At 42.4% G+C, this 24,854-nt stretch overlaps 2 protein-coding genes across 3 annotated transcripts; one reads left to right on the top strand and one right to left on the bottom strand.

Moving 5' to 3' along the window:
* The first annotated feature begins 2,233 nt into the window (after positions 1–2,233).
* LOC133456313 (beta-1,4-galactosyltransferase 4-like) lies at positions 2,234–8,641 on the top strand. 2 transcript variants are annotated; one of them, XR_009783789.1, is made up of 7 exons: positions 2,234–2,604; positions 3,493–3,725; positions 3,849–4,039; positions 4,163–4,285; positions 4,391–4,495; positions 5,651–5,878; positions 7,315–7,451. XR_009783789.1 is itself a non-coding variant. In XM_061734786.1 (6 exons), exons 1-6 carry the CDS (start codon positions 2,349–2,351, stop codon positions 7,448–7,450), a joined length of 1,044 nt encoding a protein of 347 aa, XP_061590770.1. In that variant the 5' UTR covers positions 2,234–2,348; the 3' UTR covers positions 7,451–8,641. The 2 variants fall into 2 exon arrangements, 1 of the variants encoding a protein (XP_061590770.1); XM_061734786.1 differs by lacking the exon at positions 5,651–5,878 and having other exon boundaries at positions 7,315–8,641.
* A 3,564-nt stretch (positions 8,642–12,205) lies between these two features.
* On the bottom strand, positions 12,206–21,280 carry LOC133456314 (snaclec agkisacutacin subunit A-like). Its single transcript, XM_061734787.1, has 5 exons — positions 21,210–21,280; positions 18,967–19,151; positions 16,277–16,466; positions 15,941–16,062; positions 12,206–12,969 (listed from the first exon to the last, which is right to left on the bottom strand). Exons 1-5 carry the CDS (start codon positions 21,244–21,246, stop codon positions 12,856–12,858), a joined length of 648 nt encoding a protein of 215 aa, XP_061590771.1. The 5' UTR covers positions 21,247–21,280; the 3' UTR covers positions 12,206–12,855.
* Between the last annotated feature and the right edge of the window lie 3,574 nt (positions 21,281–24,854).

Raw genomic sequence — 24,854 nt, forward strand, 5'->3', positions numbered from 1 at the left:
AACAATTCTGTCTCTTGTTTTATCCCCATAAATCCCCATCGGTCGGACATCCCTCCTCGTCTTTCAGCTCACGCCAGTGAGTGAACGCCAGGCCAATGTTTCTTCTTGTCCAGGCAATTTTTTTTTTATTTTTATTTATTTTTTTGTCCGGGCATTTAGCTTGTTACTCTCCCGCTTTCTTTTTTTTGCCTCCTCCGATAAAACTTTTATTTTCTTCGTTTTTTTCACTGCTTCGGCCATGATACCAGTTTCTGCTGAGCTCTGCGCTCCACGCCCCGCCCAGGTTTCGTCTCGACTATGATTCGGGAAGGAGGGGGAAGTGACGTATGCCGTAAAGCAGTCAAAGCCGTAAAAATGTGTAGTTTTTTAGTGTGGCAGGGTTCCTACCATGCTCCTCAAAGTTACATAGTGCCAGTGAAGGCGATACAGACCCCTCAGACCTTGACAGAGGTGTCATTAAACCTGTTGGAAGTTGATGTACCATAACAATGACTCTGGAAATATGATATTAAGGTGGAAAAGTTACATAGTGATGCTTTAAGTCTTAAGTCACTTACCGCTCACTCGTGTGCAGTTGCCGGGTCCGTACTGTTGGTACTGATCCTTTTATGAGGGTAAGTGTCGATGCAAAACCTCATTTTTACTGTCCCTCGTTGTTCAAACAGCCACAGGATTCACCGCTTCTAAACAATGGCGGACGCTCTGGCCGGCGGAGTTGGTTGTGGGCGTGGTTTCAGCAGCGGAGGCCGACCTATGTAAATCGCTCCCGTCGTGACTCACGACGGGAGCAAAATCTGAACGGCTCGTAGAAGCCACATCACACTGGACGGATCATCCGGGCGGCTGTACAGACACTGCAGAATTTGGTTGCTTTCCTCCTTCTCTGAGTTAGCAGGCTGAGGGGAGACCACTTTATATATGTTAAAGCAAGAGAAAACATGTTTTTCATAATAGGTCCCCTTTAAGCTCACTCTCAGCACCAGAAGCACAAGATAACCAGTTTACTTGAGACAGAAATGGGTACTTCAAGCTTTTTTTTTTTTTTTTTTTTTCCCTTGTCTGCACACATATTAATGATTGATACCATGACGGTAGAAACCAAAAGTATATATATGTGCATTATTACTATATTTAATATATATACATATATATACGCATGCATATGCGTACACATACATAAATATACACATACAAACCCAGTGATTTTTTTTTTTTTTTGGTGACGACATCCACTGCCAATCCAGGAAGCAGGAACACACGGAAACACACGTCAAGCACTGGAAATCTGCAACAAAAAACCACAAACAAAGCACGAAACCGGCACGGAGCCAACCAAAACAACAACAGCAATAGACCTAAATCTTGAGATCTGATCGCAGTCTGAGCTAAGCTATCGCTACCGCTACCTAAACCCAAAAACTAGAGAGCCAGCATGCAGGTGAACAAGCCAATGTGTGTGTGTGTGTGTGTGTATGCATGTGACTAAATGACTATATGTGTGTATGTGTGTGTGTGTGTGTGTGTGTGTGTGTGTGTGTGTGTGTGTGTGTGTGTGTGTGTGTGTGTGTGTGTGTGTGTGTGTGTGTGTGTGTGTGTGTGTGTGTGTGTGTGTGTGTGTGTATGGGTACTTCAAGCTTAACAGGTGGGGGGGCAGCGCTATAGGTAAAGGAGGAGTTGATGGTGTCAGTGATGAGTGGGGCGAGAGAAGTGAAACAGGCTTTGACGAGTTCAGAGGGCATGGGGTCCAGTGGGGAGGTGGACGATTTCATGGTGGAGAGTATCTTGGAGAGCTCAGCTCTGGTTATCGGGGAGAAGGTAGAGAGCCGGTGGTCTGAGGATGAAGGAGATGTGGGTTCGGGGACCGGGGTGGAGGCAGAGGAGGTTGCAAGCTGGTTGTGTGTGTTTTCTATTTTGGAGTTGAAAAATGAAATGAGGTTGTTGCACATCTCCAGGGTGAATGAGGATGAAATGTTCTCGTGGAGCTTGAGGAGTTTATTAATGGTGGGAAACAGGGTGCGTGGGTTGGAGGATCCAGAGTGAAGAGTAATAGATAAGGCAGGCTTTATTTAGTTTGCACTTGTATAGGTGTGTGTATGCCAGGGCGTATACTGTGAGACTGGTTTTTTTGGGATCTTTCAAAGTTGTCGGAGTTGTTCTTTGAGTTTGTGAAGTTCCGGGTTGAACAAGTGAGTGAGTGAGTGAGTAAGGTGCCAGTTTTGTTTTTCAGGCGTGCCAGTTTGTTTAGGGATGAAGAGTGTGCTGTTGTAGATGTTGACGAGGTTCACGGGGGTTGGATTTTTGCTGAAAGCCTCTGACCAGAAGATGTTCTTTCTGTCACAAAGTCAGCCATGTGGTTCTGTTTAGCCGTTGGCGATCATTTGTACCGAGGGAGATATTTTTTATTAAGCTTTCTCTTAGTGTTGGTCCTGGTTTCGATAGCCATCTTCTCTGGTGAAACTTTGAAAATCATTCCGGTTTACCCTGCCACAATGCAAACAAGAAAAGACAATCTGATGGATCAACCTGACAACAGGACTTCAACACCTGATCAGCTTTACATTCCAACACAAAAAGGCGAATGCCCAGTGGAGTCTCCATTGCTGCGTAAGTGTAAACCAAGACTAATGAATAAATGTTCTGGGTTTCATATTCTGACTATTGGCTATTTTCAGAAGTTAATGAAATCCAGTTGCAAGTTTGTAAGTGATCTATGTTTACTTTGACTTAATAATATCATGATTGAAAGACACAAAAACAAAAAACCAATTGCCCTAGACAAGTTAAAACAAGATACGGCTTTGTCACAATAATTCATCCATGAATTATCTTGGTTGGAGTTTTCAGCAGAGTGACGGTGTGGTTCATAAATCAGATCTCACTATTCAGATTATTTGAATATGTAATGTAGGCTTAATTACTGTTTTTAAGCCAAGAATTTAGATTCATGAATAGGATGTATTAATTTTAAACTGGCTTATGAAGCATAAAATTGTACAGTGTTTGTAATCTTGAAATATTTCTGAATTATTAAAGCAGCACAAAATACTTTCTTTTATGTTTGTTTTAATTTTATTTGAGGAATATTTGGTTAGAAGTGACTAAAAGAGTCAAAAACGTAATCATAGAAGTGAAAAGAGGACCAATCAAAATGCAAAGCAAATCTTACTGTTGTAAAACAAACTTCATCTCCAGGTTTAGAGGGTGACCTCCTGAGCCTAAATGTGTTTATTTTTGCTCTTTATAGACAGTTGAATGTAGCACAAAGTCCTTTAAAAACTCAAGATCTTGTATTTTTAGATGCTTAGGGTGGTCTGTCATCTAACAAGGCAGCAGCATTTGAAAAGAGACTGAAACTCTGTGAGTTATTCATCAGCAGACACTCATTAAAATGTGACATTTTGTTTGTATCTTATTCTAATTATCTGTGCTTATGTGACACATATGAAGCAGCTGAACAGTGTTGGCATAAGACATTGCTCAATGTTTCCACAGAGGGACTCGTGAAGCCGTCCTTTGAGTCTTCTCTGACACTGAAGAATGTAGAAAATGAGAACAAAGGAGTGTCTGATGGAGAGTATGAGCCCTCGGGCTGTACAGCGCGGCAGAGCGTAGCTATCATCATCCCACATCGCAGGCGAGAAACCCACCTCATCTACTTCCTGTATCACCTGCACCCATTTCTACAGAGACAGCAACTACACTATGCCATTTATGTCGTCAACCAGGTATCTGTCCCCTAAATAGATATGCAGTGTTTCATATCAGAGAATTTATGCTTAAACTCTTATTTCTGGAGTGAACATGTTTATTGTCGTGGCATACGTTTTCTTTTCGTTTCTTTTAAACAGGCTGGCGATGCAACTTTTAATCGAGCCAAGCTCATGAATGTAGGGTATTTGGAGGCGCTGAAGGACCACAGTTGGGACTGCTTCATCTTCCATGATGTGGACCTGATTCCTGAAAATGACAAGAATGTATATATCTGCGACGACAATCGGCCCAAACACCTGATATTTGGCAAGAATAGCACAGGATACCAGTAAGTATACAACTAAGATCAAAGGTTTATATAGACTAAGGGTTATTGGTTAAACTTTATTCTTATCTTGTAAATATCCAATGCTATTGTCTTTTGTCCTAAAAGAATTGTAATTTTCCACAGGCTGCCTTACCCAACCAACTTTGGTGGAGTTACCGCTTTGACCAGAGAACAGTTTCAAAAAGTGAATGGTTTTCCAAACATTTACTGGGGTTGGGGTGGGGAAGATGATGACCTTTACACAAGGTGAGAAACATAATAGCAGATCATCGCTGGTCTGTCATGTCTACAGTAGATGTGATGCATAGTCCTTCATTCATTTTCTCCTTCATGCTGCTGTGATACACACAGGGTTCGGCTGCAGAAAATGAAGATTGTGCGGCCGCCCGCTAATGTAGCCCGCTATACCATGATGTTTCACAAGCGAGACTCTGGCAATAAGAAAAACCCAAATAGGTCAGTACAAGTAATTAATCTGTTTGGGGGTTGGGGGTCTTGCCAATGATTGGTTCAAATTATGAGACAGTAAGCAGACATTTTTCACCGAGTAATGCCTTTTGCTAATGGTACTACGTCATCGAGACAACATTCTGGCTGAGTTAATTGTCTAAGCAAAATGAAATCGAACAATAAAAAAGCAATAAAGTAGATGGAGGGAGAGTGACAACAGGACAATGTGGCATTAAACATATTGCAGGAAACTGCTCTTTCCTGGGTCCACAGCTCTGCTGCCAGCTACGATGAGATGCTAAAGTTACAAAAAAGTGGGCCCTGTCTATGTATTATTGGCAAATGTCCATGTCTCCATGGATCACTAAATGCCAACATTGGCATCTACTCCTCTTGAAGTTGTACCTTTTAATGAAATGAAATAAAATCAAAGATCATGATCGGCCATGTCATGTCATGAGAATCTTGACATCCTGGCCAGTGTCTTGTATGCAGCCATTCTAATGGCGCTTTTGCACTAGTACCTCATCGGCTCGGCGCGGCTCGGCGCGGCTCGGCGCGGCTCGGCGCGGCTCCACCCGTTTTGTCCCCGTTTGTTTTTCCACAGGCAGGTGAGAAGTTGGGGGGTTGGGGTGAAGCTGCTGGGACGTACTCGATTGCGCAACCGCTTTGTTTGTGTCGGCGCAGAACAGAAATCAGCTGGAGCCGCGAGCGTCTGAGAGTAAAACAGCCCGTCTACATCCCTTTTTTAATTCTCTCGTCAGCTCCCAGGTTTATGAACATCTGACCCTCAGAGTTGGATCACCAAACAGACGTTTTGCGCTTTATAATAAAATCGCCGCGAGCCGCGAGTCGCTCTCGCGCTGACTCCCGCTTCCTGATTCAAACGTCTGACGGCCCCGCCCCCGACCAATCAGTGGCGTGGAGGGTGATGACGTCAGAAATAGTCCCGGCTCAGCCCGGATAGAACTTCGCCAGAATGGTTACAGAAAAAGTATCTACTTGGAGCGGCTCTACCCGTCTCAGCCCCTAGTGCAAAGACGGGGCCGTGGCGGGTAGAAGCGAGCTGAGTAGATACTAGTGCAAAAGGGCCATAAGTAGTGAATATGTGGCTATACAGCTGAAGGCTTAAATGTTATTGACACTATTGCTCCCATTAAGGTGAAAGTTATCTCTGGAAGGAAGAAATCTCCATGGTGAAACTCCATACTGGTGAAAAATGGGAATAGAGAGTGTCGGAAAGCTGAGAGCAGATGGAGAAAAAGAAACCTCCAGATTCCTTATTACAAAGAGAAACTCCACTCTCCTAATTTACAGCTGAGGAACGCAAGGAAGTCATGCTTCTCTGACCAGAAGCAGTTCTGGCTAGATTTACGCCCTGGGCTACATGTAGGTATATGGGTCTATTTTAATTGTAGGGATGAAACACCATTTATTTGGGAGCAGTTTGTGTTGTGTGGCCTCACTGGCCTGGGATCAGTCTATCCCTCGCCCCCCTTCCCCTTGGCAACCTCTGCAGTCGCAGGTTGACCCCCCCAACCCTCCTCGCCTCTTCTGACACACACAACCTGTATGACTCTCAGCAGCAAGTTGAGCTGACAGGGTGACAATGAGGACACCCAGCACACGCTGCACTAATGGAAATGAGCAAAGGTCTTCTAGAAAACTGGCAAGGGTTTTTTTGTCATTTTTTTTCTTTGCAAAGACGCTCCTGCGCCCTCACAAAGATTGCGCCCTGGGCGCCCATAATGCTCGGTTCCTATTGGCTACAGTTGACAGGCTAACAAACCCTCCTGTGTCAGAAGCAACTGAACTTAATTACCTCATGGCAATGCAATTATATTAGATAGCAGGTTCGGCATATCAACCAAAAACCGGTTTAACAGTTTCAACCAATTAATCGCAAAGACCTGGAGGATATCTTACATTAGCTGAACTCCTCTTGCCTTTTTTAGACATCCTGCCAACAGGTTTTTGGAGTCAGACCTGTTACTGATCATGAACTTGTCCTTAATGTCAGCTGTGTTTCCAGAGCCACTAAAAACAGCTGTAATTAAACCTCTGCTGAAAAAGGACAATCTTGACAAGAGATAAATGAACAACTACAGGCCCATCTCAAATCTCCCATTTCTACGTAAGGTCATTCAAACAGCAGTTTTTCAACAGCTCAATTACCTTTTAACTAAAAACAAGCGTTATGATGCCTTCCAGTCAGGTTTCAGACTCAACCACAACACTGAGACGCTCTGGCCAAAGTGTTTAATGACATATGTCTGAATACAGACGGGGGAAACATGTCTGTCTTAGTTTTACTGGATCACAGTGCTGGATTTGATACAGTTGACCAAAATATTTTACTTGGAGAAGGTCAAATATGGAGAAAAAAAACGAGGAAAACATGGAGAAGCTGCATTCAGCGTCTATGCTCCACATGTCTGGAACAAACTCCCAGAAAGCCTCAGATCAGCTGAAACACTCCTCCTGTTCTCAGCTGCATCTGAATAAAGCTCCAAACCTGCAGTTCTAAAACTTGATCATATTTTAACTACAGATTGTATCTGTTGTTCTTATTTCTTTCTTTTTTGTTTACATTTTAAATCATGCTTTTTATTTGTGTTTTACTGTTTTTGTTAAGCCCTTTGAATCACCTTATTGTTTGAATTGTGCTATAGAAATAAACTTCCCTTGTCTAGTAGGGGGAATTAAGGGCCCTGTTTTAAAAATACTGTCTCAGTTTGTTTCAGCTTATTCAAGATCAAGTCAAATATATCTGTCATGCCTTTTGTCTTTTAACTAAGCTCTTCTTTTCTTTTTTTTAATTTAAGGGCGTGGCTCATGCAAAAAACACATTCTCTGATGAAAACGGATGGAATCAACAGCTGCTCATATACAACTCTGTCAGTTGAAAGATTGCTGCTTTATGTAAATGTTACTGTGGACATCGGGAAGCCGCAGAGCTGACCTCTCAATACAAAACCCTTTTATTGACCAGAACAAATTTATATATTTTATGAAGTCCAAGCCTTTGAGTGCTCAAAAAAGCTGTCACAATCTGATATATAAAACCCACACAATGCACATTGTCTTTATTTAGGTCTTCAAGGTTAAATCTGAAATACAACATTTTATGTCACTTCCACTTCTGGTTTCCAGCTTCAAGGGAAAATGTTTATACTGTGGGTACGGAAAGTATTCAGACCCCTTTAAATTCCTCCCTCTCTGTTTCATTGCAGCCATTTGCTAAAATCAAAAAAGTTAATTTTATTTCTCATTAATGCAGACTCAGAACCCCATCTTTACAGAAAAAAACAGAAATGTAGAAATTTCTTACGAGTGTCTCATTTGCCTGAAATATTGACCATAAACGGCATCAATCAGTAATCGGCTGCACTGTCTAAAAATGCACATTGGCCATAGAAAAAATATTTCGGTCAACCTTCAATAATGACCAAGAAAGGTTATTCAGTACACAAACTGAACAATTATTGTGATCAATTTGTCATTGAAAGTAGTGAGTTGTTGGGATGAAGAGTTTAGGATCACTTGGCAAACATGCAAAGTCTTAGTCTTAATCATGTTTACATTAGTATGGGATGATCTTTTATGTTTTGATATTCGTGGAAGACCAAACTGGTGGGTTATCTTCCTCTCGGCCCACCATATTGGCTTGTTTCTTCCACAGAAGAGACAAATGAAACGCTTGTTCAGTTGGGGCGCCTTGAACAGTTTCAGTAGTCAGAGAAGTTTCTCCTGCATGACTGGAGGTGGAAGATGCATCAGGTGGTTAAGAGATGGGATATGGCAAAACAATGATGGAAGAGCAACAGGCTGGGAGACATGCTACGGGAAGAGGGAAATAGTGGATTTCCTTTTGTAACAGGGTTTTTCCTCTAAAGAACATCTATAATAAATGCTACATTTTTCCAGGATCTGTCTTGTGACTGCATGTGGTATTGTTCTGCTTCTTCAACAATATCATCAGGAAATTAATACATTATCTGCCTCAGTCAACACTGACAGCAATCATCTATGCCAGTATAAATCTGTATCTTATTCTAAACTGTATCTCTGCTTTAGTCCTGCTATTCACTTAAATCGCTTAAGTACTCATCAGTTATAAATGGTGAAGAGGCTCAACCACACCAAGCGGGCTGCAGTGTGTGGGTGTAACCAGTAGGGGGCGGCGAGACCAAAATTACAACTTAGAAAAATAAACGTTCTTCTTACCACACAGAAAAACGTGTGTGTGTAAATATATATATATATATATATATATATATATATATATATATATATATATATATATATATATATATATATATATATATATATATATATATATATATATATATATATATATATATATATATATATATATAGGAGATGGTTCATCTCCTGCCTGTGTACAGACCCCTGGTGCACAGGGAACCAGCTGTCTCCCGCACAGTGACGAGATGGTCCAGCGAAGCTGAAGAAGCTTTGCAGGACTGTTTTAACACAACTGTGTGGGAGGAACTCTGTGACTCTCATGGGGACGACATTGATGGTCTCACTGACTGTATCACAGACTACATCAACTTCTGTGTGGAAAACACCGTACCCACCAGGACGGTAAGGTGTTTTTCCAACAACAAACCCTGGATTAATCCTGGCATAAAGGCTCTCCTGAAGGAGAAGAAGATGGCCTTTAGATCAGGAAATAAAGAGGAGCTGAAGACTGCTCAGAAGGAACTAAGAAGGAGGATCAGGGAGGGGAAGAACTGCTACAGAAGAAAGATGGAGGAACAACTGCAGCAGAACAACATCAGAGGAGTCTGGAAAGGCCTAAAAACCATCTCGGGCCAAAAGAAACCAGACTCCCAGGCTGTGGGGGATCAACAGTGGGTGAACGATCTAAATTTGTTTTTCAATAGATTTGATCAGTCTTCTCCCCCTCCCCCAACCCAGCTCACACTGCTGCAACCCCTTTCATCTGCCACCACAGGACACCCCCCCTGCCCCTCCTCCTCCTCCTTCAGCTCAACAACAGCCCCCCCACTGTCATCGACACCTTCACCTTCACCTCCAGCTCCCCCCCCACCCCCACCTCCACTCCCAAAACAACAAAGCTCATCCCACAACCGACCCCCCGCTGTTCCTGCTCTCTGCTCTACCCCCCCACCCCCCTCCACTGTTCCTGCCCTCTGCTCTACCCCCCCACCCCCCTCCACTACCTCTGATACACCTCCCCCCTGCTCCAGCTTGTCCCTCCAGGTGAGAAATCAGCTTAGGAAGATGAACGCGAGGAAGGCGGCAGGTCCGGATCGCATCTGCTCCAGGCTCCTGAAGTCCTGTGCAGACCAGCTGTGCGGGATTGTTGGACATATGTTCAACCTGAGCCTGAGGCTGGGGAGGGTACCACCACTATGGAAGACATCCTGCGTGGTACCTGTTCCCAAGAACCCGCACCCCAAGGACCTCAGCAGCTTCAGGCCGGTGGCTCTGACATCCCACCTGATGAAGGCCCTGGAGCGGCTGCTCCTCCGACATCTCCGCCCCATGGTGAGCCCAGCGATGGACCCACTACAGTTCGCATATCAACCTGGCATTGGGGTGGATGATGCCGTCATCCTCATGCTACATCGTGCCCTGTCTCACCTGGAGAAACCTGGGAGCACTGTGAGGATCATGTTCTTTGATTTCTCCAGTGCGTTCAACACCATCCAGCCGGCACTTCTGGGAGACAAGCTGGAGAATGCAGGGGTTGACAGTCACCTCACAGCCTGGATTCTGGACTACCTCACCAACCGCCCACAGTATGTGAGGACACGGGACCACACATCGGACATGGTCGTCTGCAGTGTGGGGGCCCCGCAGGGAACGGTCCTGGCGCCGTTCCTCTTCACTCTCTACACTGCTGACTTCTCCTACAACTCCCCAACCTGTCACCTTCAAAAGTTCTCTGACGACTCTGCTATCGTCGGCCTCATCACTGATGAAGACGATAGCGAGTACAGAGAACTGTCCCAGGACTTTGTGGACTGGTGCCTGCAGAACCACCTCCAGATCAACGCAGGGAAAACCAAAGAACTGGTGGTGGATTTCCGCAGGTGTAATAAATCCCCCTCGACACCGGTGAACATCCAGGGAAAGGACATTGAGATGGTGACATCTTATAAGTACCTGGGTGTTCACCTCAACAATAAACTGGACTGGACTACTAATTCCTCTGCACTCCACAAAAAAGGCCAGAGCAGACTCTATCTGCTCAGGAGACTGAGGGCCTTTGGTGTGCAGGAGAAACTCCTGAAAACTTTTTATAACACTGTGGTGGCATCAGCCATTTTTTACGGAGTGGTCTGCTGGGGCAGCAACATCACAGCTGCAGACAGAAGGAGGCTGGACAAAAACATCAAAAGGGCCGGCTCTGTCGTGGGCTGCTCTCTGGACACAGTGCAGGTGGTGGGAGAGAGGAGGATGATGGCTAAGCTGTCATCCATGATGGAGAAGGACTCCCACCCCATGAAGGACACCATCAGAGCACTGGAGAGCTCCTTCAGCGACAGGCTCCTTCACCCTAGGTGTCTGAAGGAGCGTTACAGAAGGTCCTTCCTCCCTGCAGCTGTGAGACTACACAACCAGCACTGCTCACAGTAGACCACATACAAACCTGACAATAAATGTACATAAGGGAAATAATGTGCAATATCTTTCACTCACTGCAACGTGCAATTATGTATATATATCCATCTGTAAATATCCGTCTGTTATCTTTTTCATATACTAATATCTTATTATTTATCTTTATTCTTCTTCTTATTATTATTATTGTATACCAGTTTACTGTTTATAGTGTTTATAGTGTGTTATTATTATTACTGTGTTACTACTTTTTCTATTGTTGCCTCTTGTTTTTGCACTATCCCCTTTGCTGCTGTAAACTGCAAATTTCCCCTCTGTGGGACTATTAAAGGTTTATCTTATCTTATCTTATCTTATCTTATCTTATCTTATATTGTGGCAGGAAGAGGCTCAACTCCAGAGGTTGATAAAACAGGACTTTATTCCAAGAAAGCGGAATCCAACTGACAACTCAACTGACAGTTGACAACTAACTGCAAACAAACACGAATTGCTAAGTAACCAATAAACACTTGTGACCACGCCCCCTTCCCTGCAGTCCTGATGGGTGCGAGGTCCATAATTGTGTCCGCCACAATATATATATATATATTTAAACATCTTCAAAAATCTATCCGAAATCAGTCTTTACTTGTCGGCCAGTGTGCTAGAAATTGTGCTTTTGTGCAAAAAGGAAAAGCCAATAATGAGTCAATGAATGACAACTTTAGAGTTTATCTTCCAGGACCACAAGCATGTAATTAGAAATCCAATTAGACAAGTCTAAAATATGAGAAATGTTGCCTTCTGTGGCGAGGAGTTAAATATATCCTGACATTCATGTCCAAGAATAGTGAAAGCTGCTATGTAACGTGTACATGTGAATAAAATGCCATTAATTTATCTGCTGGTGTAATAATCAGGTGTAAAACTATTTTGGTCCACGTGGTGTTTGAAAGAAGTCCAACATTTTATTCTAGTTTGCTCTTTGCTGAACTACATTTTTTACTCTTTTTAAACATGTTTCCTAAAATTCTGTTAAATTTGTCACAAGACTGCAAACAAAGAACACAACGCAAAGAAGATGAAGATAAAACTTTATTTACAAAACTCCTTGTCGTGCTTCATCAGCTGCTTTCTGCAACAGTGGCTGCAATTTAGTCTAAACCTTCCCACAGGCTGTGATTCGGGGATTTTCAACTAGAAAACAAATTATGTAAATAAGAAAACCAAATGAACTGTAAAGTGCCCGATCAGCCTGACGAGGAACAAACGGGTAAGTTGTTGAGTTAGCTGAAGCAGCCAGGATCTACAAGAGAACTTCTTTCAACTTTGTATGACCTTTTCTCGCTCCTTCATATGGTCACGCACATGCAAACTTAAAATGGAAACTATTTGCATTGGAGGCTATGGATATGCAGACTGATGCATGCCAGGAATTCAAACCAATTTCATTTCCATACAGTGAAAGAAAAATTTGCTAAAAAAGATTGAGAGTCTGCAAAGCTCACAGTGCCCTCCACAATTCCAAATGCATGCAGTGCCAAGCTACGGTTTGGGGTATTTCGTAGGAATATTTAAAAATGTACCAGAATGCATCGACTGTTTAACAGAGTCGGTTCCAGCCAGGCTTCAGAATCACTCTTCAGAACACTCAACGATGACATGGCAACGGGTTTGTCCAGTTCGTCCTATCGCAACTTAGCTTAAGGCAGTCACACAAATGATAACAAGGTTTTTGAAATAAGGAGTACATTCTTTGCTTTTTACAGCTTGTCTTTTTGCTCCACGTCCTTGTGGAAGATCTTTCCATCGGACAGCGTCCTCCAGCTCAGTTTGACGTCTGGGTTCACCCCCTGGTCCTTCAGCTGCTGTTTGAGCTGGAAACAAAGAGAGGGAGAAAACAGACTTGGTCAACCGCGTCCCTCAACCCTCCTGGCGTCGACGGACAGCTGTTTCCAGCAGACTCTGCTACACATTTATATGCTACAGACTACAATTCATTGACTGTTGAATAGCTTGAAAAGTCCTCCTTTTATGTTTCAGTTAACTTTCTCTGAGCTCCTCTCATCTGCCTCTGACACTCCCATTTCTGCCTTTTCTTTTTGTTCTGCACAAAAACATATAAAACAATGATCTAGTGCTCCACCGTCAGGATATTAGACAGCTGTTGAATGACATGAACGGTGACACCCTTCACTGGAAGGGGCTGCAGCACCTATTTCCTGAAGAGGCTGAGGGGCTGTAGCATCCGCCAGAAGAGGCTTTAGGCCAGGGGTGCTCACACTTTTTCAGCATGAGAGCTACTTAGAACTACTTTATAAATATATTTAGGATTCTTTATATCGCATGAGCCAATATTGCACAACACAACACAATTAACTATGTTCACTCAAAAAACTAAGGATCTTACCAAGAAATGTTCTTATTTCTAACCTAAAAATGCCATTACACCTGATAACACACATAACTTAAAAGGTTAGGTGTTTTTCCCACGTGTTTCAATTGAACTTTCATTTGTGTCAAGCAAATTTGAAGTTCTAGTTAAGTTTTAAGTTAGAGTTTTGGCAGTGTTCAAAATAAAATGATGAGCCCTGCTGTATTGGAGCACATTAGACACCAGTGCTGCTTGTTTTATCCATGAATGACTACGGACCTAAAATTGAAAACTACCCAGTTAGCTTTATTACGTTTTTATTTTTCTGACATTTTCTGCCTTTTCTTTTAGTTAAAACTGTAGCGGGAAGTTCGGAACAGAGGTTTATGTACCGGGTAAAGGCTGATTTATGGTTCCGCGTTACAACAATGCAGAATGGTGCGCGTAGCTGCGTACCCTACGCCGTAGGCTACGGCACAGCCGTGGAGAGCCTGCACAGCAGCGCAGCTCCGCCAGCCGGACCGGCGCTCTCCGCCCTCGCCGGAGAGCGGCGTAGACTCTGCGTCGATTTAACGCGGAACAATAATTTTGGCTTTAGAGGGGGAACATAGGAGAACGGACCAGAAGAATATAGCGTGGATTAAAAATAAAAGTTAAGCACTGAACTACATCTGTCTCCCGTCTGGGCCATTGCAGACTGCCTGAGCACGGCATGTTACAAAACAAACATATCCGCCGCCTCTTTCTTCCCCCTTTAACGTGCGCAGCGCATGGATGTATGGCGCAGCGTCAGCGCGTTGTGTCGCATTAAATGTGGTCCGGGCGTAATACGAGGATTTGAGCTGGTGAAATTAAACGAAAAAAAAAAGAAATTAAACGATTCCTCGAGGCACAGAAAATTCCTCTATCATTTTTTGTAATCGAATTACTCGAATTATTCGAGGAATCGTTTCAGCCCTAGAAAAAACCAAAGGCTGAAAACTGGCCGTAACTCGCTGACAAGCTTGTTAGTTAGCACGTAGCACCTAATGTTGTTTGCTCATGCGCAGCGACCTATGACCTCAGACAAAATTCAGATGTCATCTGATTGGCTGCCCTGTATATCAATCAGAAAACGGGATGGATGATAGGTTGACGTCAATTTTTTTAATGTCACGCGATCTACCAATAATACCTTTGCGATCGACTGGTAGATCGCGATCGACGTATTGAGCACCCCTGCTTTAGGCGTTCTGCCAGTCTGCAGAAGAAGCCTGCTTCTGGAGTGGGTAGAAACCCCCCCCTCTGCACTCCTCCACGAGGCAGAGGAGCACCTCCCCAGCTGGCCCGTGAGAGAGAGACTTCAGATGCACTGCTATGCTGCAGGACAGCACCACCTCCTCTCTGCTACTCTCCATCCAGCACGCACATCTTTCTATTGTTGGTCAGTCTCGCACACAGGAGCGCTCTCCTTTGTGACGCTATTTACTTTGGGCATTTTTTTATATATAGTTAAGTACCATTTGGGCCCTTGAAAATACTCAAAAAAACTTGTCTCATCTCCTCCTCAGGCTGATAGACGGACAGACGTTTGATCAGCGTTTTTCTTTTTTTAATCAAGACAGAATGAGAGAATAAAAATAGAAAATTAAAGCTGCAAGCAGCAATGAGCGGACCCTCGCACCCTTGTGCACGTTCAGGCGTGCTGCAGTGGAAGCGCTTGTATGACTTGCATGTAGATGTCTTCAGGCCACCCACGAGTCTTTATGTCAAACCATTCAAAAGTTATGGCAGAAAGTAGGAACTATCAAATATGGACCAATCAGATGAAGGGGGGGTGCGCTTTTTGGCGTCTATCGTCGCCACGGTAACGCTTTTGACTGAGAAAAGTAATGCCCATCGTCGCAGGATGGAGAGGCACATTTTGATGTATAACACACCTGGGTGCACGTTACGGTTCGGGCCGCATTAACTGCTGAAGGAATGGCATAAATTTTGCCAAAATTACACGATTAATTTAAAATGGCCGACTTCCTGTTTGGTTTCAGCCATGGCGCCAAGAGACTTTTCTTTAAGTTGCGACATGATACAGGTGTGTACCGATTTTCGTGCATGTACGTCAGACCGTATTGTGTGGCTTGAGGCACAAAGTTTTCTCGGGGGCGCTGTTGAGCCATTAGGCCACGCCCATTAAGGCAAACCGTGAAATATCAAATTTATCACCAGGCCTGGCTCTCGTGCAAAATTTGGTGACTTTTGGGGCACGTTTAGGGGGGCAAAAAGGCCCTCATTTTGTCGGAAGAAAGAAAGAAAAACAAACAAAAAAACAAGAAAAATTCCTACAGATATAATAGGGCCTTCGCACTGTAAGTGCTCGGGCCCTAATAAACGAGGTTCATTTGACCGACATGTGATGCACACATGTTTGTGTCGCCCCTGACATGAGCTCATGTTGTGTCTTTTCATGTGAAATGGTCAGAACGAGCAGGATTTACCTGCTTCAGCAGTTCCTCCAGGGTAACAGCGTAGTTCAGATCCACAGAAGAGGTTCCCCCCAGCTTCACTTTCACCACTCTCTCCATTTTCTTCACTTCCTTCACTTGGGTTGAATGGGAACCTTTCAGAAACATGACTGGGCTTTAAAGTCATACCCCGAAGAGCAAATCGGTGGTTTTCATTGCTCTACGCAGTGATGCTTCCACATGTGGCTGGGCCGCCGGTTGATGGACAGCCTGTTCCACCCACCGACCCAACATCCCCCCATGAAAGACGGGTGAAAACGTTCCAACAATCTAAAACCAAACTGAAAAGCTAAATGAATCATGGCTCACCATTTTGGCAAATAAATGAGGTCTTCCTGTCACATAGCCAGTCCTGCCATCTTCCAGCTTGCTGTAAGTTTGCCACCACGCAGGCCTCGGTTGAGCCCGGTTCCTCCACGTCCCAGTACATGAATGAGCTCGGACTTCCATCCACCCACATCCAGCCATTCGTGTCCCTGTACAGTCCAATCCATAGACCCTGAGGGAAGCAAGTGAGTTTGCATCGTTCATATGACATATGAGAAAATTAACCATGTGATCTTTTCTGAAATGTAGAGATTTTATTCTTTCACTGTCGATTTATATTTATTATATCGTCGACTGAAAGGAAGTTCATAGATGTCTTCCCACTGCTGATGATCAGTTCACCAAGGGCTGATGATGAGCATTACCTGACTGCAGCTTACCACCTTAAATCCTAGGTTCATAATAAGGGGGTACTAAGTATTACCCATGAGATTTTGTTTTCCCTTTTTCTCTTAATTTTTGTTAAATATAGCTGCAATGCATGTTTTTTCACATGCACACATAAATGACTAAATGAGGAGATGACCTCACGAACATATTTACAGCCAACTAGTGTATAAATCTATCATAAACTGTATTTAACAGGAAGATAATCAAAATACAATTTCATTGTATCAAACTATATTATTGTATGAAACTTGTTAATTTCAAATTCAAATTAAAAATTGCTTCATTAATCCCAGAAGTGAAATCAATTATTATCATTATATACCACTAATGTAATATTATTAATATTATTATTAGGGCCTGAGCACTTACAGTGCGAAGGCCCTATTGTATCTGTAGGAAATGTTTTTATTTTCCTCGTTTTTCTTCTGACGAAAGGAGGGCCTTTTTGCCCCCCTAAACGTGCCCCAAAAGTCACCAAATTTTGCACCAAGCCAGGCCTGGCGAAAAATGTGATATTTAATGGTTTGCATTAATGGGCGTGGCCTAATGGCTCAACAGCGTCCCCTAGAAAACTTTGTTCCTCAAGCCCCACAATACGGTTTGACGTACATGCACATAAATCGGTACACACCTGTATCATGTCGCAACTTAAAGAAAAGTCTCTTGGCGCCATGGCCGAAACCAAACAGGAAGTCGGCCATTTTGAACATTTTGAATTTATGGTGTAATTTTGGCGCAATTTATGCCATTCCTTCGGCAGTTAATACGGCCCAAACCGTAACGTGCACCCAGGTGTGTTATACATCAAAATGTGCCTCTCCATCCTGCGTCGATGCTCGATTACTTTTCTCTTTCAAAAGTGTTACCGTGGCGACGCTAGACGCCAAAAAGCGCGCCCCCACTTAATCTGATTGGTCCATATTTGATAGTTCCCCAATAGTCCCCAAATTTTGCACGCAAGCCAGGCCTGGCGATAAATTTGATATTTCATGGTTTGCATTAATGGGCGTGGCCTAATGGCTCAACAGCGCCCCCTAGAAAACTTTGTGCCTCAAGCCCCACAATACGACGTACATGCACGAAAATCGGTACACACCTGTATCATGTTGCAACTTAAAGAAAAGTCTCATGGTACTGTAATACCCTCTATACTGGCGTCAACCAGACCTCCCTTGCACGCTTACAGTTAGTCCAAAATGCGGCTTCTCGTCTTTTAACAGGAACCCAAAACTAGCCAAAAAACCTGGTTTGACATAGAGTCGTGGGTGGTGAAATCTGACTCGGTTTTGAGTCCCTGACCTTTATTGGCATGAATTAGCCCTGCTCCTTCTTCTGATTGGTTGACATTTGATAGTTCCTACTTTCTGCGGTGGTGTCATCTGACTTAGTTTTGAGTCCTTGACCTTTATTGGTGAAAATTGCACCCACGAGAGCCCGTTCATCGCTGCTTGCAGCTTTTATTATTATTATTGAAAGATATGTGTTCTTTTGTCTGGTGAATCAAGAAAGACTAGTGGAAAGAATTACAGGTTAACAACTTTTAATCATGTCAAGCACAAGGTTTTTCCGGCCGGAGGAGACTTGTCTCCGGCCGGGGTACACCTCTGTCAGACCGCGTGAGTCGGAGAGAAATGCACCACGTTTTCATGAGTCCAGTTGAATTTATACTGAAAAGGAGGATGTTCTTTGCAAGTGAATTTCATTGGTGGAGGGAGTCAGCTACGGGAAAAAAAACCCCAAAAGGTGTCACTTCTATCTCCTTTGTTATTTCTCTCACCTGGGGTGCCACCCCAGGATGCAGATAAGACCCCGAATGCTAAACCACCTATTTCCCCCCCAATGTCTCCTCTCAACAATGGTATGTATATTGTATTTAACTTCCAGTCTACCCGTAACACCAGGGGGTGGCTCCGTGTCTTACTGCATACAAAGTTACTTTGAATATAAAGAGAAAGCCCACCAGTGTTGGAAAATGCTTTCAGCTTTTAAATCCTAACATTATCATTATTATTATAATAATAATTATTATTATTATTATTTATTCAATATATTATTATTATTAACAACATTCTTATTATTATTAATATTATTATTATTATCATCATCATTACTGAACTGTTTCATTTCACATGAATACTAAAACTTGTTAAACAGCTTAATGTTTAACGAACAATGCTTTATAATGCCACTATTACACTTCAAGTACCTTAAAGTATACCATCTTAAACCGAACAATTGAAAAGTGCTCCTGATGAGCGGAGCGAGGAGAGAAAGCAGCTCACATGGACGGCCGTGGAGCGCGGGTCTGCCAGCGACTGCGCGTACAGGACGTTGACGTCGTCCATGGCGCGGACTCCAGCCAGGTCCGTGAACCTGTCTCTGCAGAACCGCCGGGCTTCTGTCCAGTTCTTCACCTCGTGGATGAAGTGGAACTGGTAGGAAGGTTGTGAGCAGACAGAGGACAGACCTGCAGGGACGGTCGCCATCACAACAAACAACACGCCAGGAACCACGTGGTTAGTAAAGATCTGTGCGGTTCCTCTCTTATCTATAATGCAATATCATTTACTGACAAAACATTCAATAACTACACAATTAGAAGTTGTCTAAACCAAACATTATTCCCTGCGAATGTAATAAAAATAACATCATTTGTAAATGTGAAAAAAAAATCAATTGAAGGTTAAGAACTTTATATTTAAAACTCCCCATACAACCAAAAGCTAAAGAAACTTTAACATTTTAAATATAATTTACCCCTCCAAAGAGCTACTAAAAATCTTGTTTTAATATTGATGACAATAATTGCATATTTTGTGAAAAGGAAACATTAGACCATATCTTCTATGAATGCAACAAAAGCAAAATATTTTGGAGTAATCGACAAAGATGGATCAAAACGACATTTACACTTCCTGAATCCATTTGTAGAGATATAACATTTGGAGTATTATTGAAAAACAACAACACTGAACTTGTAATCTGACTATTTGCCTACGAAAAAGGTTCTATCATAAACAGAGTACTAAGATCATCCCCAATTTGACAATGTCTTTATCTGAATTCCAGTTATATTTGAAATCTCTGAAATATATAAAAATAAAAATATGAAGACCTGTATGAAATGATAACGGAATTACCCACGAATACATGTTAATCCTAAAATATATACCCTCTTGTTGTAGGGTTTGTTTTTTGTTTTTTTGTGTTTTCACCTTATTTTATTTAAATCAATGTTGCCTTTGATATTTCCATCTAGGTATGCTTCTATTATGCCCTCTATAGATTTGAACCATTGCGAATTGTCACACTTGTTTGTACCCATTTTGATAAATAAAGTTTATTATAAAAAAATAAATGAATATCTGTTCAGTTCCGGTCTGTTTAGATGATCGTAGAAAACATTTCATTTAAAAAATAATGAAAAAAAAAGACACAGCCAAAATGTTTACACCAGTTAAGAATAAGATCACAGTCTAATGTATTTAAAATGAAATTTGAGCTATTGATTTAGAAGTTTATCAGATAAATCATTAAAACGAACTGTGGTTTATTAAAGAGAAGTTCCTCCAAGACAGTTCCTTTATCACCTTAAACTGATTTAAAACAAACACAAAAAAGAAAATCAAACAACAAAACTTTACTAACATTTTGAATGTCAGAAAATCGACTGCAACTAATCCGGCTACTTCTAGGCGGGTTGCGGCGTCAATATTTCACTTTCAAGAAGGTCAAAGGAGTTTCTGTTTTTACTTCAAACGGTTAAGACTTTTCGGCAACTCAAATTCAGATCTTGCTCAGACACCTCTGATCTGACTGATGCTCTTTCTGCAGGACTTCTTTTCTCTCAACACTTTTATTTTATAATTTAGGTCCCCGCGGAGGATTAAGCTGCTGTGGAAGATAGATGGATATTTGGGTTTTTAACACAGCTAAGGGTCATAGCAGCTGTATTTGAGTTTTAATTTCCATGAAAACACACAAAACCTCCCACAAACATGCAGCAACCAGAAGCAAATCCAGCTTACTGCTCGTTTTTACACCTTTAAATCATTAAACTCGCTTTACATGAAAAGAAGACACATTTACATACATTTGGTTTGATTTCCTTTTGTATTCATCCTGCTTTTTCTTAAATGTAAAGCTTAACTTGTGACTGTTTACAAGCTGATTAAACTGTTTTTGATGCTCCACAAACATCTGTTAAACTTAGAAAACAAATATTTGCTGATTATTTCATTTGTAAACCTTGACAGACCACTGAAAAAAAGATTTCTTATTCTCTTATTTTAACGCCCGTTTTTAAAAAGCTGATGTTTGTACGCGCAGAATACATCTCATCTCAAAAGTGCAAAGATAAACTCTTGTACAGTAGATACTTTATGTCAAATTGGATGTAATTTCATCTAAAAATTCCTTCACTGTAACTTTTGAAACCCATTCATCACATATATTTAACTCTTTCATAGATAAATCACTGAAACGATTGAATCTTTACACGCAAGACAGAATATGAACCTGTCACCTGAGGCAGTGATGATGCACAGAAGAACCTTGTCCATCCTCTACGTTTGGCACTTCATGTCCGACTAAACACACGCAGCTGCTGGCTTCACTCATCTGTTCGAGGTCATATACATGCAGAACGCATGCAAACATGCAAATGTTTTGCATTTTAAGGTATTGATATTTGAACTGAAGTCAAAACTATTCAAACCAGTTTATTTACATCCAATAAAACAAATAAGCAATTTGACTGAAAGGGGCTTCTACGCATGCACCACCAACGTTTTTACAGGTGAAATACGAAAGGGAACTCAAGGGAACTTGAGTAGAAGTAAGATACCTATGTAAAAAAATACTTAAAAAATGTAAAAGGAAAAAGTGCTGATCCAAATCAAGTAAGAAAGTACAGGCTCTGAAAAGTATGATTGGCTGCAAAGTTGGTAAACAGTATAATTTATATGGAATCTACTTCATCAATGTTATTGTCTGAACAAATCATTACTATACTAATGTACTTCATGATATAGTCCATTGGACATTTTTATTTTTACACATCACCATTGTGAATATTGAATTTTGGACCAGGATTGGCTTCAATCGTCGAGCCAATCGTCGCCACGGTAACGCTTTTGACTGAGAAAAGTAATGTGCGTCGCTGCAGGATTGAGACGCACATTTTGATGTATAACACACCTGGGTGCACGTTACGGTTCGCACCATATTAACGGCCGAAGACATGGCATAAATTGCGGCAAAATTACACGATTAATTCAAAATGGCCGACTTCCTGTTCGGTTTCGGCCATGGCGCCAAGAGACTTTTCTTTAAGTTGCGACATGATACAGGTGTGTACCGATTTTCGTGCATGTACGTCAGACCGTATTGTGGGGCTTGAGCCACAAAGTTTTCTAGGGGGCGCTGTTGAGCCATTAGGCCACGCCCATTAATGCAAACCATGAAATAACAAATTTCTCACCAGGCCTGGCTTGCGTGCAAAATTTGGTGACTTTTGGAGAACCACCAAATATGGACCAATCAGATGAAGTGGGGGCACGCTTTTTGGTGTCTAGCGTCGCCATGGCAACGCTTTTGAATGAGAAAAGTAATGCGCGTCGTCGCAGGATGGAGACGCACATTTTGATGTATAACACACTAGGGCTGGGCGATATGGCAAAAAAAGTGATCACGATTTTTTTTCCCATATTGAATGATCTCGATTTTTAATCACGATTTTTTTAAATCAGAAGATTTTCCCTTCTGGAATAAAATAGAAAGAAACCAGAGATTAGTTTTTTTTTTTATTAACAAATAAAGCAAATAGCATGTTTTAACAAGAATCCAGAATGCTACCAGTGGTACCCACCGAAAAAACTAGGGATGCACCAAAATGAAAATTTGAGGCCGAAACTGAAGCGGAATAAAATTTAAAGACTTGGCTGAATACTGAGTACTGAATAGCCTACGGAATGCGGTTGTTCACAGTTTTTCATTTATTTTGCCATTTTTTTCACAATTGCATAGATAAAATTGCAATGACATTATTAAAAACAAAAACAGTAAACTAATATGAGTTGAGCCACTGTCAAGCAGCTGGCGATGCTGTTGCTTAAATTGACCAAAAGGTGGCTCTCTAACATCACAGATTGTTTACTGTGCGTGACTCTGACGCTGGTTGGTAATTAAGGAGTTAAAACTCACTCGCTACTTACAGGACTCAGTAGCCAGCAGAAACGGCAGTTTTATTACATTTATTAACTGTAGTACCGCTATTATGAGAGGTTATTTCTCACAGTATTAACCTAAAGGAACTTAAGGCTGATTTATGGTCCCGCGTTACACCAACGCAGAGCCTACGGCGTCATCATGCTGAGCTCTGCTTGTTGCCTCCGCGTTCCGACACATTCACTCCGCTGAGTGCGCGCACGCACGCACGCACGCACACACACACACATACACACACCCATGTCGGGGCCGCGGAGTTTCTGAAGTCGGCGGTGATCAGTAATTTGTGGTACAAGCAGAGCGAATCACAACTTTAATGAGTGCGGTTCGAATACACAATACATCCATCACGAAGGGCATTTTGTGAATCCATCACACCTTCCTCCTGTACGCTCAGAAGAAGTTGTCCGGCGAAATAAATAAATAAATAATCGCTAACCGTGAGTCCCGGTCGGCTCGAAGCTAAGCTAACGCTAGCCTGCGGTTGTTGTCTTGTAGTTTTATTCTCTCTGGTCACGCTTGCTCCCACCAGTGCAGGGGAGGCAGATGTGACTACTTTACTGCCTATGGTCATGCAACTTGCCTCGGCATGTCATGCATGATCAATTAATGCAGACAGCGCGGTGCCAGGAAAGCGGGTTGTGATTGGTTGTCGTGCACTTTGCTGCAGCATGTTTTGCACGTGATCGAGAAAGTAGACCCACAGCTGATCACCGTGATCGAACTTAATTTGATCGCGATCACAAATCGAGATCGTATAATCGCCCAGCCCTATAACACACCTGGGTGCACGTTACGGTTCGGGCCGTATTAACTGCCGAAGGAATGGCATAAATTGCTACAGATAAAATAGGGCATTCGCACCTTCAGTGCTTGGGCCCTAATAATAATAAATAGATTTTATTTATAGAGCACTCTTCATTCAAGGAATCTGAGAGTGCTTACAAGATTAAAATGAGTTAAAACAAGTACAAGAAAAGGTCAGTATCAACAATAATTTGAAAACTCAGAGATGGAGAAGCGGCGAACAAACAAGCCAGCATCCTCTCCTCTCTAATCTCCTTAACAGTTAAATGCTTTCCTGAATAGGAAGGTTTTCAGGCCTGTTTTGAAATTGTCCAAGTTCTGTGGAGCCCTCAACTGGGCGGGGAGACTGTTCCACAGGCGTGGTGCTGATGAGCAAAAGGCTCCCATGGTGTAGAACAGGGGTCACCAATCCTGGTCCTCGAGGGCCGGTGTCCCTGCAGGTTTTAGATGTTTCCCTGCTTCATTGCACCATGATACAAGTGACTGTGTCATCAACAGAACTATCCAGACTTTGATGACAAGCTGATCACGATGATTAATTAGAATCAGGTGTGCTAAGGCAGGGAAACGACTAAAACATGCAGGACACCGCCGGCCCTCGAGGACCAGGGTTGGTGACCCCTAGTGTAGAATCTCGTTTTTGGGACTCGGAGGAGCAGGCTGCCTGTAGATCTGAGGGAACGGGTGGAGGTTTGTGGACTGATGAGGTCTTGTAGGTATGGGGGTGCGTGTCCATTGATGCATTTATGGGTGAGTAGCAGAATTTTGTAGTTGATCCGAGAAGAGACAGGGAGCCAGTGCCAGTAATCCCATAACTGTGTCTGAACAGACAAACATTAAAGAACCGGCTATGCGAAGTTGTCTTTTTAGAATAAAACTAACATGTCACTGAAAGGTTGGTTCATACGAACTGATGTGACTAAGCAATGAATGAGGGAGATATTTTTTATTAAGCTTTCTCTTAGTGTTGGTCCTGGTTTCGATAGCCACCTTCTCTGGTGAAACTTTGAAAATCATTCCGGTTTACAAGAAAAGACAATCTGATTGATCAACCTGACAACGGGGCTTCAACACCTGATCAGCTTATTCTCGTAATATTACGGCTTTATTCTCATAATATTATGACTTTATTCTC

This window comes from Cololabis saira, chromosome 12 (assembly GCF_033807715.1).
Source record: "Cololabis saira isolate AMF1-May2022 chromosome 12, fColSai1.1, whole genome shotgun sequence".
Taxonomy (NCBI): domain Eukaryota; kingdom Metazoa; phylum Chordata; class Actinopteri; order Beloniformes; family Belonidae; genus Cololabis; species Cololabis saira.